The sequence below is a fragment of the Erpetoichthys calabaricus genome, chromosome 2 (genome assembly GCF_900747795.2).
Source record: "Erpetoichthys calabaricus chromosome 2, fErpCal1.3, whole genome shotgun sequence".
NCBI lineage: Eukaryota > Metazoa > Chordata > Cladistia > Polypteriformes > Polypteridae > Erpetoichthys > Erpetoichthys calabaricus.
This window is the reverse complement of record NC_041395.2, coordinates 231,552,902-231,571,518: the sequence shown is the minus strand read 5'-3', so window position 1 is coordinate 231,571,518 and position 18,617 is coordinate 231,552,902. Positions and strand designations below refer to the sequence as shown.

The 18,617-nt window shown below is 36.4% G+C and overlaps 2 protein-coding genes across 2 annotated transcripts in view; one reads left to right on the top strand and one right to left on the bottom strand.

Moving 5' to 3' along the window:
• LOC127526696 (craniofacial development protein 2-like) overlaps positions 1–18,617 on the top strand; it is a 260,456-nt gene that overhangs the window by 19,378 nt on the left and 222,461 nt on the right. The window lies entirely within an intron of this gene.
• The window catches only part of bub3 (BUB3 mitotic checkpoint protein), a 69,199-nt gene that overhangs the window by 28,880 nt on the left and 21,702 nt on the right, over positions 1–18,617 (bottom strand). The window contains exons 3-4 of the mRNA XM_028795244.2: positions 12,749–12,818; positions 6,409–6,560 (exon numbers count right to left, since the gene is read on the bottom strand). Coding sequence (XP_028651077.1) covers positions 6,409–6,560; positions 12,749–12,818 — 222 coding nt within the window. The remainder of the gene's footprint in view (positions 1–6,408; positions 6,561–12,748; positions 12,819–18,617) is intronic.

Here is an 18,617-nt window from a genome sequence, read left to right as displayed (position 1 = left end):
TCCTTAAAGAAAAAGAACATATCCATTTTACTTTTTTTGTATCTCTTTAGTAATATTTTACTGTAAAAGGATAACCAGTATTTAAACCTTTTATGTTACTTTATACATTTATTTTACACAATGTTGAAAAATTAATAAGAAAGCTACATATTTTGGCAGCTGCTGCTTTCATTTTCAATGAAATGAAAAAAGCTCTCCAAGAGAAAACGTCAATGAAGAAGAAACAGTTTGCACTATCTAAAAAGGAGAAACCCTCATTTATAAAAGTTTGCTGCAGATGACTTAACTGAAAATAAATGAATAGTTCCTATGTGTATAATACATATTTATCTATTTTACTTATGCCTTTATTCCACCAACTTACAACATCTGAGGTACAATTTGTTACATTACTTTTGTTTTTTGCAGCATAGGCAGGTGAAGTGACTTCCTCAGGGTCACACAGTGGTGTCAGTACCAGGATTTGAACTGACAAGCTCCGGGTTTACTGAAATATTACTGAACAAAGAAAAAAAACGAAAACGGGCAAATACGGCTATGCATACAGATGTCCATCCGTCCATTATCCAACCTGCCATATTCTAAATACAGGAGCCAATAAGTACATATGTATATATACAGTATTTATATATATATATATATATATATATATATATATATATATATATATATATATATATATATATATATATATATAATGTGAATGTATGTATGTATATATGTATGTATGTATATGTATATATATATATATATATATATATGTAGATATGTAAATTTGTATATGTATATATATATGTTTGTGTGTGTGTGTGTATATTATATTATATTATATATATATATATATATATATATATATATATATATATATATATATAAAAAGACAGCAACACTCATAACAATGACAACACAATTACATTGACAATCATGTTACGTTATTTTTAAAATGTTTCCTTTTTTTTTTTTCATAACCTCTTTAACACACTACTTCTCCGCTGCGAAGCGCGGGTATTTTGCTAGTTATAAATATATATATATATATATTATAAATATATATATATATATTATAAATATATATATATATATATATATATTATAAATATATATATATATATATATTATAAATATATATATATATATATATATATTATAAATATATATATATATATATATATTATATACAGTCGACCCTTGATATACGACCGGCTTGACATGTGAACAACTTGATTTACGAGCAAAATTTTTATTTTGATTTACGACCAACATCTTGCGTTACGACCTGAATGCGGTCACGTGTATCCGCTTGCGCGATTGTAAACAAACAGAAACATTCCTATTAATGCGGCACTCATTCAATAAAATGTCAGGTTTGTAAACTCTCTTGGGACCTCCCCCAACTAGAAGACATGCCAAAGTCCAAACTCCGTATGGAAGACTGTTAATCTGTTGCTGGGGCAAAAGCCGGCTTAAAGCTGTGCTGAGTCTCTCAGCCAAAGCAAACAGAAAAGATATCGATGGGTGATATGCATGTGATATCCCTGCCCGGCAATGGACAAGCAAGCTTCCACAGTCGCGGCAATCGCGCTTCAGGACGCACTTCAGCACGCACTTCAGCATGTCGTTCCCATTGAGTGGGGAGTGGGAGGGTCTCAGAAGAGTTCAGAAACAGTTCCTTGTATCATCGCAAGGAAATGCTGAGAAAAATTCTCGTCAGAATAACTTGTAGGCAGGAGGAGATTAAAATTAACGCAAAAGAAGCTATTGAAATGATTGCAAATGCCTGAGCGCAAGTTAAAGAAAGCCTTTAAAAAGCCTTCAGTTTCATTATCATCCTCCTCCCTTCCTGCAGCCCAAAGATGTCACATTAAATGGTGAGTACAGTATGAAATTGTTGTTTCTGGTAGTCTAGGTACTTTTTATTACTTTTTGGTTAGTACATTAGAAAAGTTATTGGTGTTTTGGTAAATTATGCACATTATACAACCCTTTTTTTATTATGAAAAGGTTAAGTAAGTGTTGCAGTGGGAGGTTCGGAACGCATTATGGGTATTTCCATTATTTCTTATGGGAAAAATAGTCTTGACTTACAATCAACTTGAGTTACAACCAGCCCTCGCGAACGAATTGAGTTCGTAAGTCAAGGGTCCACTGTATATATAAAATAGAAACAATAATAGCAGCTCAGTACTCAAAATGGTAAATGCAAGGAGGACCTAGGATCAAACCCACATCCTATTGATTATGAGGCAGCAGTCGTTAACTATGCAGACATGTTTACTTTGTATCAATTGACAATTGGGCTTCAGTTGTTACACATTGCCAGTAACATGTAAATTAAACCATTTTTTTCTTTCGTTATATTCTTGAATAAAACTGCACTTGTTTTGTTGTACCTTTTGTGAAAGTGTTTATTAGATATTTGGACTTCACACATTATACACTTCATGTTAGCATTTTGTCATTATTACTATAACATGAAAAAGGTTTGTTTTAGTTATGTGTTTAACATTTCTTGCCTTGCATTTCCTGTCATCCTGCATTTACACAGATCGTTGTATACACAGAACACACATGAATATATTCCAAATAACAATATATTATTTACCCTATACAATTCCAGACACTTTACTCCAAGATAAACAGACTTCAGCTCTAAAGATTTTGCATCTGACTAGACTTCAGCTGCCTCGGTGGGGGATGAGTGAGCAGGCTGCCTGCTGCCAGTGTTGATTGACAAACTTGCAAAACAAAGACACTGATTACAAGGTGCGAGGACTTTTAAGGTGGCCCGGCATTATGATTATTTTTGTAGGCTTCAGGGATTTTAGTGTTGATAACTCAGTTATTTACAGAAACTAGGGATGCTCCAATCAATTGGCCGCCAACTGGAATTGTCCAATTTTCACTAAACAAAGACTCAGAAATTGGTAAAAAGGCCAAAAACCATTATTTTCAGCTCCTGTTTTTCTAAGCTTTATGGCAATTTAGTTGCAGTGCTCATTTACATGAAGTAATACAGTAGTTGAGGCAGAGCGTGACTTTTTTTTTCTTTTGCAACAAACTTCCTACAGTATAAACAAACAGCAGCGAGTGGAGGCTTGTTTTAAAAGTAAATGAAAGGTGATTGGTATATTATTAGCCTTTATGTTAAAGAAAGTGGAGTAATAAACTATAAAAAAGTAATTGGAGAAGTCATCCTGTAGAAATAGACAAATTGCAAGAAAAGCTACTTTAAGGAATTCAGACCTTTATTTTGTCCTATTAAGCCTTGTTTCAGATATGTAAAAAGCTTGTAATTAGGAGAAGCATTTAATTTTCTTTTATGCCATATGTATTAAGGATAAATATTTTTGTATATTAGTTAAAGTATGTATTTTAAGGAAAATTTATTTTAGTATTTATGGTCACTGAACAATAAGTTTTGTTAATAAAAAATAAACAGTTAAAAAACCTCTGGTCTATAGTTTAATTATAAAAATACACTAACATAGGACATAAGGCCTCTATGCATCTGGTTATGCAAGAGCTTAGTGAAAAAAAGTTTTTTAAAGGAATAAAGAAAAGGGAAAAAAAAATCAGAATCAGTATCTGAATCTGCCAATCAATGAATATGAAAATCGACCTTAAAAAACCTGACTGGGGCATCCCTATCCAGGCACTTGCTATAAACATGTTGAACCAGTGTGATTTGGTAATGCTGCAAACAGTTTTCATACTGTGAATCATCAGTGGCCCAAGTCAACAATGTAAAAATGGGGATGGATGTTATTTACTTCACAGCACTAAGCATTTTAAAACAAAAGAAGAAAATTATCAAAGGGTTACTCGCCGTATCCTGGTTTTGCGCATATAAACACATTCGCTGGCACTCACTGACATCAATTACTCCATGAATACACAGGAAGAAGATGTAAATTATACAGTAATCCCTCGCTATATCACGCTTCAACTTTCGCGGCTTCACTCTATCGCGGATTTTATATGTAAGCATATCTAAATATATAACGCGGATTTTTCGCTGCTTCGCGGGTTTCTGCGGACAATGGGTCTTTTTACTTCTGGTACATGCTTCCTCAGTTGGTCTGCCCAGTTGATTTCATACAAGGGACGCTATTGGCAGATGACTGAGAAGCTACCTAATCAGAGCACACAGTTAAAATTCCTGTGTGCTGATTGGCTCAGTGACGAAGTGCTGCATTAACCAGGAAGTCTCATCTCACTCATTCAGCATTAACGTGCTCCTGCTACTGCTTCAGGGGCCGTGTCCAAGTGCCAACAGAAGATGCAAATGATTGCAGAAAAGGTAAAAGTTTTGGATATGTTGAAGGAAGGGAACAGCTACACTGCTGCAGGACACCATTACGGCATCAATGAGTCCACGATTATTTTTATTTAAAAAGGAGGAAAAGCATATAAGATCTACAACCGCAGTGTCCTTTAACCAGGGCGCAAAACGAGTTGCAAGCGGACGTGATAAGTCAGTAGTCTGGATGGAATCTGCTTTAGGGATTTGGATTGAAGACTGATGGAAGAAGAATGACGGTGGTGCTACACAGTCGCCTGAAGAGGCTCCTTTAGAAGAGCTGTAACGCTCTCCTTTGTTGTGCAGTAAAATTAAACTCATCGTTATCGGACAAGTCGTCGTGTCATTGTTGGTGAGTAACCATAAATTATTATCTACGTGCAGTACTTATTACATGTACATAGTTTAGTGTCACTGTACACACATTTTACTGTATACAATTTTTCTTGCATTGTACGTATTTATTGCTGGTGGCCTGTCTGTCATAATGGCTGTAACATATGTGATATCGGAGACGCTCGATATCTTTAAAATAATATTTAGGTTTTACTGTATTTAAACTGTGTTTACATACATAATTTCAACGAATCTTACCTAATATCTAAGAGAATACAAAGGGTTTATGCTGTATAATTGTGCGGGAAATGTTTATAATAGTGTAGGAGAGTTTATAAGGGCTTAAAATATATAAAAAGAACCATATGAACATATGGTTTCTACTTCGTGGATTTTCACCTTTCGCGGGGGGTTCTGGAACACAACCCCCGCGATGGAGGAGGGATTACTGTATAATAGAACCTGGAACTGTGATGTAGGAATGACAGCTCTGCACTACCATTTTACCAAAACATCAGCACTAAACTCACATTTAGTTTTAATCTAATTAAAGTTTTGGCGCTTGACTGCGTACTACACACATGCTCAATTTTTCTCTCGCTAGACTACTGAAACACACATGTACATGTTGATATTAGGTGAGAGCAGGCAACATCTTTATGAAATAAAAAAAAAGCTTCTGTATAGTGAAAAGCTGTATGTGAAGGTGTGATTTTTTCTGTTATTGTCTAGTTCGGTAAAAGTTTTGATACATTTTTTGCACATTGGGACTCCAGCACCCTCTAGCTCCAATGTAAAATGCAAGTGCAGACTCATTACTTTTTAAAAATATTAAAAATTGGCCTCACTTTAGAACACAATTCCAGGTGACAAATAACTACAATGCCATTAGTGTGAAGAAATAATGACTGGAACAATATCCTTTAATTCAGTTGATTAGCATAGGGCATTCTATTATATCTTCAGAAAAATGAAACAAAACATTAAGCTAAACACTAATTTCACTCTATTAAATCATTATCATAAGTGATGCAGACAGTGTGGCAAGGTTCTCAAAAGCAGTTTGTACAGATGCTTTGCCACTGAAATGTTAATTCCTCTAACTTTGGAGAAGTCTTAAAGTGAAAGACTTTAGTGAAAGAAAATTATGATTCTTGTGTCAATTAATATCAAACATTGACACTTACTGGGCCTATTTTACAAGACATTCCCATTATAAACCACTACAAATTATTTTTACTATAAGAGCAAATACTCTGAGACCATAGCCTTGACATTCCCATGGCTTACAGACCTGCAATATGCAATGGATAATAAAACAACAGATAATAAAACAGAACACAATTACAATCACTATGATCATCACTTTCATCACTTGCATTCCACCAGATGAAAGCTCATTAGCTTAAATATTATTTCTTTTTCCCCTACTATTCCTCTTTCTAAACACCTGTAGCCTTTAACATCTGCAAATTTTTTCTTCGGCTCATTTCTTATTCTCTAAACTGATATATTAACATTTGTTCTTCTCTATCTACTTAAAATAGAAGGTGTAAAGTCACTGCTAACTAATAAAACCTGTTGACTTAAATATTAAATGTAGACTTCTGTCCTCATTGACTCTGGAGAAAGAAACATTAGAAATTTGAAGAATTCCAGGGCCTAAATAGTTTCTGACACAAAATATAACAACAAACTCGACTGTATAATTACACTGTAGATTTCTAAGTTATTTACATAAAAGAAAGACTAAAATAAGCATTAAACAGTACCTTTTCAGGTTGAGAGAAAGTCCCAGCATTACAAGGTGTCCTTGGATCCCAAAGCTTTACTGATCTGTCCCAGCTACCTGTTACCATCACATTAACTTCAGGACAGAACTCCACACATCGTATAGGAGCATCATGAGCTCCTACAATAGTTTCTATGGGTAGAAAAATGGGTAATAATCACATCATAACTGAAATATACATTTAAGCCATATTACATTTAATTATCCTCAACCCTTACAATAAAACTGGACTAATTTCTGGGATATAGTTCACACACACTCAGAGTTACAGTTTATGGAAGATGGGTGGAAAACTTTAGTATATAGTCATGTTCATTATAATGTAATAACTCTTTGTCTTTACCTCTATAATTATTTTTAAATAATTCTATACATAATCAAGCAATTATAATTCTCCATTCATTACATCATAGTAGTGCTGTAGCGGCCATGTGGCGTGATTCCCTGAGGGTGATCCAGCTTGCAGGATCCTCATTGTTGAGGATCTGAGCAGCTGGACCAGGCCAAAGTGAATTCCACATAACACCTGGCTGCGGCATATACAGTAGATAGTCATTTCTGGAGAGTGGGACAGCACTGCATGTCTGCCTGGGGAGTGTGCCATTGGTTGCCAACCTGGACCCCAAGCTGTTTCATCATGTGGCGGGTGTGGCAATGTGTTCTACCAGTGCATGCTCCTCAACCTGCCCTGACCACACCATGATTATTCGACTCCATATGAGTGAGTGGTGGTACATGTGTGAGTTTTGTGATGCACTGTTCCCATCATCGAGAAGGTGCAAGGACTCTAAAACTATACTGCCTTTCAAAAAATGGAATGTAGTACAACAAATAGTTATGAATATGTACTGTTATTTCTGACCAGTACATGTGCCTCATGCCTGCATTCAGTGAACAACACTATACAAAAACAAATTGCACATTTAAGCCTTAATTTGGAAAGGATTAGGTTTTAATGGAGGAGTAGAATAATGCCAGATCATCTCTAATTTCAGTCCTACATGAATCGGTCATGTTAGTGACTTACTGACTTTTTAACACCACCATATTTCCAGTGTATATAAAAATAGAAAACACTCCCTATCCTTTCATGTGTTTCTCTGAACCTTTTAAGTTGTGAGAAGAAACTCCTACTTAGAGTAACCATTCCTATCTGTGTACTGTACAACATTATGCAATTTCTAATCCTTTGAGAATTAGTTGTGAATATTATGATGTCACTTGAGATGGACCATCTTATAGATATTTATTTGCCCTGAACATTTGTCCTGTCAAAACAGTGCTTACTTAAAACAGACTAATCATTAAAAAAGGGAACCATTCTTTTACTACAATGGTTATGCATTCAGTACACAACTTTCAAAATTGTTTAATCAAACATTTAAGTTTTAATTACCGTATATACTCATGTATAACTCAGGTCTTGAAACCCGAAAAAAATCAATCATAAAATCAAGCCCTGACTTACACACCCATTCAAAGATGCAACTTTTTTGTTTTTTTAACATCTTCTTGCTTCTTCCAATCTTGCATCAGCTTCTCAGATGCATCGTATTGGTTGCAGCGGCGCATTTACCAATTTCTTTCACTACTTCAACGATGTTGAAAACCAGCTTCATATGTTCTTCTGATCGAACGCTCCATCATAGGGAGGCTCTTACGATAAAGGTGTATGAGGGTGTGAGATACAAAAAACACATATCGGTGCAAACGTTGCTTCGGAATAGTTTGGGTACTACTGTGTGGTCACGTAGGCACGAGAGAGAGGGAGGGAGGTTAGGAGCATGCGCTAATACAGAGCACTGCCACACCCACATAGAAAAAAAAGGCAGTGTGCTCCATGGTTACTCTTTCAGGCGGGCGTTAGCATATCATAATCCCTTGTACCAATAGCATGAGTTTTCCACATTCTACTTATATGACCCGACATTATAAAATACCAGAAATTATACTGTAAAATCAAGCCCCGACTTATCCGCGAGTATATATGGTTAAAACTGGTTGATTTGAACACACACATGGCTTAAGACCAAGAAAACACACAAGAAAACATAAAATAAATTTTTCAAAACTATACGGTGCGTAGAGATTACATTTTGCACTTGTTTTAATATTGGATTTGTAGCAGGATTTCAATTATTTTAGTACTGTAGAAGATAGCCCGGACACAGACAGACACGACACCAGATGTCCACAACACACACAGTTTATTTCTCTTTCCTGCACACACAGTACACAATCCAGTACCATAAACTTGCACGATTACTTAGTCCTTTATCTTCCTTCTTCCGCCACCTCTACTCCACTCCTCGCAGCTCCGTCCTCTTCCACCCGACTCCAGCTCTCCACATGGAGTAAGGCAGCCCCTTTTATAATGCACCCGGATGTGCTCCAGGTGCTCCCTGATGATCTCCCAGCAGCACTTCCTGGTGTGGCGGAAGTGCTGCATGGGCACCCAGAAGCATTCCGGGTGTACCTGCTTCCTGGTTCGGCAGCACTTCCTGGTGTGGCGGAAGTGCTGCAGTCAAAGGCTTCTCAGTCCTTTGGGTGCCCCCTGGCGATGGCCACGCATCCCCACAGGGTTAAGCTTTCCAGTTCCCTGGCTCCCACATAATCCAGGATGGCTGCCCTCTTGTGTCTTGGGGAAGAAACTGCCCCCTCCCAGTTCCCTGCTTCTCCAGGTCTCCGGCCATCCATTACAGTACACCACCAGATTTCACGGGGGTTACGTTCCTAGAGAGCCCGCGAATTCTGAAAAAACGTGACTTTTGGATGTGGTTAAAAAATGCCTTTTAGATGCCTATTTTTATAATTTAAACCCTAAATACAGTATGCCCCAAAAGCACTTTAATGTCATTGCAAACTCAGCTTAATACATTAATATATTACCTAAAAAATGACCTTAATACATTACCTAAACCCAGAATGTACAGGTAAACCTGTATACCATACAGTACTGTACTGCTATGTCTCCCGCGGTGCTAGAATGTAAAATACCAATGTTACCCCTACACGTACTGTAATTCATGCAAGCGCGTTCTCTTTGGTATGCACTGTTCTTTTCTTTGTTATAAGTAAATACATAATTTCATTTAATTAAAATACAGTAAAATGTACAGGTACTCACCAATGATGAATGATATGATAGACAGAGAGACAGAGAGTAGATATATATATATCTATAAATAAAATTATGTATAACACAGTTATTGAAACCTTTTACTTAGTCCTTTGTTAAAGCATCTTTGGCTGGGCCTCTCAAGAGCATTCACTGAGTTGTCCCCAAAGAATTCCAATTTTGTTCTTGTGTTGTGTTTAGGGTCTTTGTTTTGTTGAAAGGTCGACCTTTGGCCCAGTCAGAGGTCCAAAGCATTATTGAGTAGGTTTTCATTAAGGAGATCTCTGTACTTTGCTCCATTCGACTTTCCCTTGACCCTGACTAGTATCCCAGTTCCTACCTTTGGAAAAACAACTTGACAGCATGAGGGTGCCATCACCATGCATCACCACAGAAACAGTATTGCGCAAGACATGATTGATGTCTGGTTTCTCAAAACAAGACAGTCAGAACTGAGGCCAAATTCTCTTTGTTTAGTTAATACCAGACAATCTTGTTTCTCGCAGTCAGAGTTCTTTAGATGTCTTTTAACAAATTTCAAGTGGGCTTTTCTCTATCTTTCACTGAGAAGAGGCTTCTGTCAGGGCACTTTGTCATAAAACCCATATTGACTATTGCAGAGATGGTTGTCCTTCTGGACGTTCCTCCCATCTCCACAGAGGTTATATGGAATATAACTTAACCAGAATGACCACTGGGTTCTTAGTTGCCTCTGTCACCAAGACCCTTCCACCCAACCAATATGAGCAGTCAGGTGCGAACAGTTCTAACAAGATTTGTGGATGTTCCAAACTTCTTCCGTTTAAGAATTAGAGGCCAATATGCTCTTGGAAATCTTCAATGCTACTGAACTTTTATGTACTCTTCCCCATATCTACACTTACAAGCCTGTCTCTAATGTCTGTAAAGCAACTGTTTCAACATCTTGACTTGGCTTTTGCTTTGATACATATTGTCAACCGTGGAAACTTGAAAGACAGGGGTGTGCCTGCCCTAATCATGTCTAATCAATTGAATTTACCACAGATGAATTCTAAACAAGATGGAGAAACATCTTAGTGGTTATCAGTAGAATGAGATGTATATGACCAAAATTTCAAGTGTTACAGGCAAAATGCTTCAATGATTGTGTCAATGTGATATTTAAGGTTTTCTTTTTGTTTTTAACAATTATAAAATCCTGTTTTTGCTTTGTCTTTCTGCATTGAGTGTTGCCTGATCCATAAAAAAAAGTTATTTGATTTTACCACAAGCTTGCCATATAACACAATGTGAAAAAAGTGAAAAGTCTGAATTCTTTCTGAATGCACTATACAGTTAGGTCCATAAATATTTGGACAGAGACAACTTTTTTCTAATTTTGGTTCTGTACATTACCACAATGAATTTTAAATTAAACAACTCAGATGCAGTTGAAGTGCAGACTTTCAGCTTTAATTCAGTGGGGTGAACAAAACGATTGCATAAAAATGTGAGGCAACTAAAGCATTTTTTTAACACAATCCCTTCATTTCAGGGGCTTAAAAGTAATTGGACAATTGACTCAAAGGCTATTTCATGAGCAGGTGTGGGCAAGTCCGTCGTTATGTCATTATCAATTACACAGATAAAAGGCCTGGAGTTGATTTGAGGTGTGGTGCTTGCATGTGGAAGATTTTGCTGTGAACAGACAACATGCGGTCAAAAGAGCTCTCCATACAGGTGAAAGAAGCCATCCTTAAGCTGTGAAAACAGAAAAAACCCATCCGAGAAATTGCTACAATATTACGAGTGGCAAAATCTACAGTTTGGTACATCCTGAGAAAGAAAGCAAGCACTGGTGAACTCAGCAACGCAAAAAGACCTGGACGTCCACGGAAGACAACAGTGGTGGATGATCGCAGAATCATTTCCATGGTGAAGAGAAACCCCTTCACAACAGCCAACAAAGTGAACAACACTCTCCAGGGGGTAGGCATATCGATATCCAAGTCTAACATAAAGAGAAGACTGCATGAAAGTAAATACAGAGGGTGCACTGCAAGGTGCAAGCCACTCATAAGCCTCAAGAATAGAAAGGCTAGATTGGACTTTGCTAAAGAACATCTAAAAAAGCCAGCACAGTTCTGGAAAAACATTCTCTGGACAGATGAAACCAAGATCAACCTCTACCAGAATGATGGCAAGAAACAAGTATGGAGAAGGTGTGGAACAACTCATTATCCAAAGCATACCACATCATCTGTAAAACACGGTGGAGGCAGTGTGATGGCTTGGGAGTGCATGGCTGCCAGTGGCACTGGGACACTAGTGTTAATTGATGATGTAACACAGGACAGAAGCAGCCGAATGAATTCTGAGGTGTTCAGAGACATACTGTCTCCTCAAATCCAGCTAAATGCAGTCAAATTGATTGGGCGCCGTTTCATGATACAGATGGACAATGATCCAAAACATACAGCCAAAGCAACCCAGGAGTTTATTAAAGCAAAGGAGTGAAAAATTCTTGAATGGCCAAGTCAGTCACCTGATCTTAACCCAATTAAGCATGCATTTCACTTGTTGAAGACTAAACTTCAGACAGAAAGGCCCACAAACAAACAGCAACTGAAAGCCGCTGCAGTAAAGGCCTGGCAGAGCATTAAAAAGGAGGAAACCCAGCATCTGGTGATGTCCATGAGTTCACGACTTCAAGCTGTCATTGCCAGAAAAGGGTTTTCAACCAAGTATTAGAAATTAACATTTTATTTTGTTATTTAATTTGTCCAGTTACTTTTGAGCCCCTGAAATGAAGGGATTGTGTTAAAAAAATGCTTTAGTTGCCTCACATTTTTATGCAATCGTTTTGTTCACCCCACTGAATTAAAGCTGAAAGTCTGCACTTCAACTGCATCTGAGTTGTTTCATTTCAAATTCATTGCGGTAATGTACGGAACCAAAATTAGAAAAAAGTTGTCTCTGTCCAAATATTTATGGACCTAACTGTATGTATGTTGCATTGTACGCACTGGCATACATATATATTATATATATATTTTTACTCTGAGGAGATATGCAAGTAAGAATTTTTACACTGTGTACAGTATACATGTTAACCTTGAAATTAAACATGATTTATAACGGCAGTATGTGTATAGACCATTAATAGAGCATATTCTAGGTTTTAAAATACACTTGGCAAAAATCTGCTTGGTTTAAAAATATCAGAAATAGCTGGACTTACCCTGATCTGTGTTTAAGTCATGTGTTTTTAGCTGCCAGTCTAATCCACCGCTCCAAGCATGTGTTGGGTCCTAAAATGAAAAATACGTAAGTATGATGGTTAAGAATTATTACCTAATTCTATATAGCCTGCTTGCCAGACATTTCAGATATTACAGTTTCTATAAGCCTTGTCCTATCTAACAGAAAAATCTATGAAAAATCCAGCCATCAACTTTCCTCACAAGACTGCAATTTCACAGTCAAAGTGATAAACTATATACAGTATATATAATGCAAAGTTGACTGACTCTTACACTTGTTTACCAACAGAAACACTATTTCCTGTTTCATTTGAAACCTAAAATGTGTCAGGATGGTCTATTTAGGCCAGTAAGAATCCACTAAGAAAGGACATTTCAATACATCAGCATTGGAGCTCAGGCAGATTAAATGACCTGCACATGGTCGGGACGTGTCAGTAGCAAGATTTAGAACCTACATCATCAGTGTTTTAAGTCCAAAGCCTTAACCACTACACCACACTGCCTGCCAATATTATCCCTTGATTAAAAAAACTACAAATATTGTTTACAGAAAAGCACTCAGTAATATAGTACTTCTGATACACCCTATTAACCAACGACACTATAACTAATGACCACTGTTTATTGAAATTTCCTGGGTGAATCAGGGCTACATAGCTAGTTTAAGCACACTTTGATTACTTGATTATGTCATTAGGCTGAGTATGCTGTGGCATCCTATTGTATCATATTTCATCAATGCATTTGAAAAAATCCAGACAATAAGCAAGTGATAAAAAAACTGGTGCGACCTATGGCTTCCATAATTTGATTGCATTTTACTGGGAATTGCAAAACACGGGGTCTGACCTCATTATAGCACAATGGTGATGCATGAACATTTGAAAAGGAAACATACCGTTATAGGCTCTGTGGAGGAGAGGGACTTGGCGTCATCCTAGTAAGCTGAATGTTTTTTCAGGCATAATGACACAATTTTCAGTTTGAAGTGACGAATAATCCAAGTCATAGTTCAGCCCTTTACAATGCGAATAAAACTCATATGCAACAGAATTTCATGAAAGGTGAGTAAAAAAAAATGTGTACCACTAGCTAATAAATGTTCAAATTTTCACTTGCCATATTTGGATTTTTTTTTTTTTTTATAAACATTCTCCTATACAAAGTATAGGGAAAGTATTGTAATCGTCCAAAGATTTGATGTCGAGATTTTGATGAATCTCGAGGTTTTAGACCTCCCTGACTTTCTCGTATACGGAGTATAGGGAAAGTATTGGAATCCTCCAAAAATTCCATTTTGAGAGTTTGATGAATCTTGACATTTTAGACCTCCCAAGTCCGAAAATATCATTTTTGGAATTATGTCTGTGTGTGTATGTAAACACGATAATCTGAGTGCGCTTTCACTTAGGTCAACCAAATTTTGCATATAAGTATTAGGTACATTAACGTAGATTTCTATCAACTTTTGGACTATTTCTGTTAACCAGAAGTGGTACTTTACCTTTTATTCATGCAGCTGCAGAATCCGATTTATTCAACTTTACTTTAATAATAATTGTTCAATATATATATATATAAATATATATATGTTATTGACTTGTTGTTGATGGTTCTTTAATGTACATAATTATAAATATAATCACTGTCTTACAGTTTACTCCTCAAATTGCCATTCCCATATCTGAGTATACGAGAAAGTCTAGAGCAGACCACTCCTGATTTTTTTTTTTGATGCAGTCACTCTGCATTACACACTTGCAAACACCTGTAACATTAGCATATTATAGTGCATGAATGCTTACAAAAAATGTATGTGAAGAAACTTACATTTCTGTCTTTGCCGAAAACATTTTTCCTGGTCTGTTGTTGAAAGAAAATCAAAGACTCCATCTGGTAGCATACAGATAGAACTAAGTAGTGAGTGAAGCGATGGATGCCAAAAAACGTCAACCATGAGTTACAGGTGTACCTCTCTTTCCAAATGAAAAGGCAGTGGCAGATTGGAAAATTAAAAAGTTCCAGACTAGTTGGCTAACGGACTTCAACTAACTTTTTTATACAGTCTCGAGGAAGACGTGTTGATGTACAGGTACTACTGAATCAAACCAAGTTATTGCCAGTAAAACAAATTTTTGTGGCAGAATCACAGTTTCAAACAGCAAATGACATGCAGCAAGCTGCGACAGTGTGTTAGCTACAAGCAAAAGTGCCAAAGAATCTGTGATGGCAGAAGGTTTTCAGATACAAAAAAAGAATAATGATGCAAAAAGATTTTAATTTTCAGTTAAAATAAACTCTGCATACTACATTACATGGCAAAGGAAGAACTGAGTTTCACACAAATGAAACTACTTGTTTGGACACTTCCCCAACATATGACAATGATGTTCGCTGTGCTAAACTAATTTCAGTCATGGCTGCAAAGTTACAAAGTCTGCAACAGACTCTTCTGTGGTGGCCAGATATTTACATGGTGCTTTGCCAATGAACAGTCTTTTCTTTCCCAGAAAAGAAAGGAAAAAAACACTTTTAAATTACATGTCTACAAGCCACATTCCAAGCTTAGTTAATTAAAATATTTTTGCAGTTTTAAGGAAATTTTGTGTGTGTTCATTGCACAACCAGAACCAGAAGTACTACTTTGTGATTCTTTATGTATTAAAATTAATTTAAAATGTATTAATATATAAACCTTTTTATCCTTGAACCACTAAAAGGCTACTTTATCTTTGTGTTTGGTAACACTGTCCAGCTTAAAATTAAGACTTTCACCTAAGCTTCAGTTTTTTTAGCAAATTGAAACACATTCTCTTCCAACATTTTCTTGTGTTTTCCACAATCCATTCTTCCTTTCATTTATACCAAATGAAAAGTCCCTGCCGATGAAACAGCACCCCACAGCATACTACAACCACAATCATACCACACTGAAAGTTAGAGCAGTCAGCTTGTAAGAAAATTAGCGCTCAAATACTCATATTAAGAAATATTTAAATATATTCAAATGTAAGTAAAAAATATTAAGTGCTCCTACATTTATTTGTTGTATTTGTATTATTATTCATTTTTTTGCTTTTAACAAAAACAGGATTTTCTGTGTGTGGAACATGATGTGATCAAACATAAAAGTGGAACCAGAAAACTTTGCATAATTGTAACATTATATATGAAACGCATACAAAATCACTCATGACTGCTCAAAACACATTAAACATACTTGTTACTTTAGTCCTCCTTATCCTGCCTCCTTCTCCAACCCTACACTCAGGAGTGTGCCTTTCCACTAGTGCAAAAAAAAGTCAGTGTCCATCTATATTTTGACAGCGCAACACCGTGAGTCTATTCGCATTACACAAAAAGAGTTACTGAAATTTCTTAAGTATTCCCTCCTTATATTTTTGTTTGGCATACATATTCATTAAAAGCAACTTCTGCTGCTTAGTGAAAAAAGACAATTTTTTCAAACAAATTACAAGAAGTGTAGGGTATAGGTGGAAAAAAAAAAAACTTGTGGAAGAAGAATCAAGTGTGCACAGCAGCACAATTTGATAAATTTGCAGAACGGGCACTGGTAGAAAGAGAACAACATACAGAACTAAACAGGATTATTTTTCCCCTCTACAGATTTAGCAAAAAAATAACACATAATCACAATTTTTGTGACACCTTTATTTCAGGAATTGTGTGTCAAGTCAGCAAGCCTCCAAAAACACATATTGGTTGAGGTGGCAAAGCACGTTTTTCTGACACTGATATTGCTGTTTCAAATAGCAAATATAAAGACGTTATAATAATAAAAGGAACATTGGAAATATTGCAGTTATTTCCTATTAGGTTCAATGAGAAAGTAAACCAGTAATTTGTTAAATATAATGAATAACAAATAGTTTTGCAACAGCAAATTAGTGAAACAGAAGAGGATCAGAAGCAAAACGCTACTTGTAGGGTACTGGAGATGTGTTTAAAATCTGTTTTTAGTACACCCGTGCAGTAGAAAAATCTGTCCTAATTAATAAGCAAAAACTGTAAAAATGCTGACTGAAGAACTGATGTGGGAAAAAAAGTATTGCTGCATAGTGTTTCTAGAGTAACATACCCGAAATCAGTGTGAGGTTAAAAAAAAAATAATAATAATGTTTTGTTTAGGTATGGGCAGTCTTACATATCTTTGAGCTTTGGCCAAAAAACATAATTCATATGACCATTAAATCATTTCCCACATTGCAACACAATCACTCTCATGCTATCTGATAAACTTAACACATGCGTTCACATTTCTTTTTGAACAATGGCTTTTTTTATTCCACTCTCCCATATAGGCCAGTGTAATGCAGAGCACTTGATATGAGTGACTAGTGCACCTTTACTCTGGTCACAGCTAATGAACCCTGCAACTCCTTCAAAGTGATTGTTAAACCCTCTATGGCTTCTCTTACAAGTCTACTTTTTATTTGCATAGAGTTTTGAAGAACAGACATTTCTAGGTAGCATTTAAATGATTTAAATTTACTTCTACTTCCTGATAATTGAACCAATACTGCCTTCCGTATTTTTCTATTACTTGGATTTTATTTTGTATCCCATTCCTAATTGAGGTATTTTTACAACAGATCTACATTTTTGAATGGTCTTTAGTCTTCATTTTCACAACTGCCCTTCAGATTTACGACCAAAAATGCAAAGGCCCTCCAAGAGTCAAAAAAAAAAAAAAAAAAAAAAAAGAGAATATCTATATATATAAAATCCCTATGTGCGTCCAGGTGTCCGTGTGTGGGTGTCTTCTGATGAAGTGCGCATGCGCGGGGCACGGTGCGATGCGCAATATTTCTGTCAGAGAAAGTTAGAGGCGTTTTATGGAAATACAAACCAGTATTACTGCGAGAGGAAATTAAAAGGTACACAATACAGTGACACATATTACAGCCACATACAAGCCAGTATTACTGTCAGAGGAGATTAAAGGCATATTACCGACGCGCATGCCTGTATTACTGCCAGAGAAAATTAAAGGTATATTACAGACGTACAAGCCAGCAGACGTACAAGACGGTATCCTTCAATAAGGGCGTGCACAGGCATCCTTCAATAAGGGCGCGAACAAAAAGACAAGCCTCAAAAGGGCGACCTCAGTTGGGCGCAGCGAATAAAGGCGCGCGTAAATAAAGATCTGCACCTTTGTTGCTCTTCACATATTCCAGAGCCATTTGAACTAAATTATCTACGAACGCCTTTATTCGCCGCGCTCAATTGAGGTCGCCCTTTTGAAGCTCGCCTTTTTGTGCGCACCCTTATTGAATAGAGCCGTACAAGACAGTATTACTGTCACAGAAAATTAAAGACACACAATACACGGCGGCAGCCCACGAAGAACGGTCAGCTCAGCAAGTAAACATCAACAAAAGAAAGGCTGAAAGAAAGAAAAATACGACCAACAAAAAGAATGAGGTCAAAGTCCCTTGCCATTTAATATAGACTGTTCCTACTAATGTTTATGCACTACTGTTCTAGCGCCCGTTATTGTAACGGGCTAAATGACTAGTATGAAATAATAACAGAGACAGACATACTACTGTGGTTGGTTTTGGCAACTTCTAAAACATGACTTATTTTTCTATTCCCCTTGGCCTTAAGTGCGAATCACCTCAACTCGGTCAGCTGTAAATTGCTGCATGACTGTGTGTATGTATGTATGTATGTATGTATAAATAAATAAGTAAATACACAGACATATGGAAAATAAGAACCACAGCGTCTTTTTATCTAGAAACGTTGATATTCATGACAAACACCAACAAATCAACTTAATAGGGAAACAAAACAAATTTAACAGAAGCAACAGCT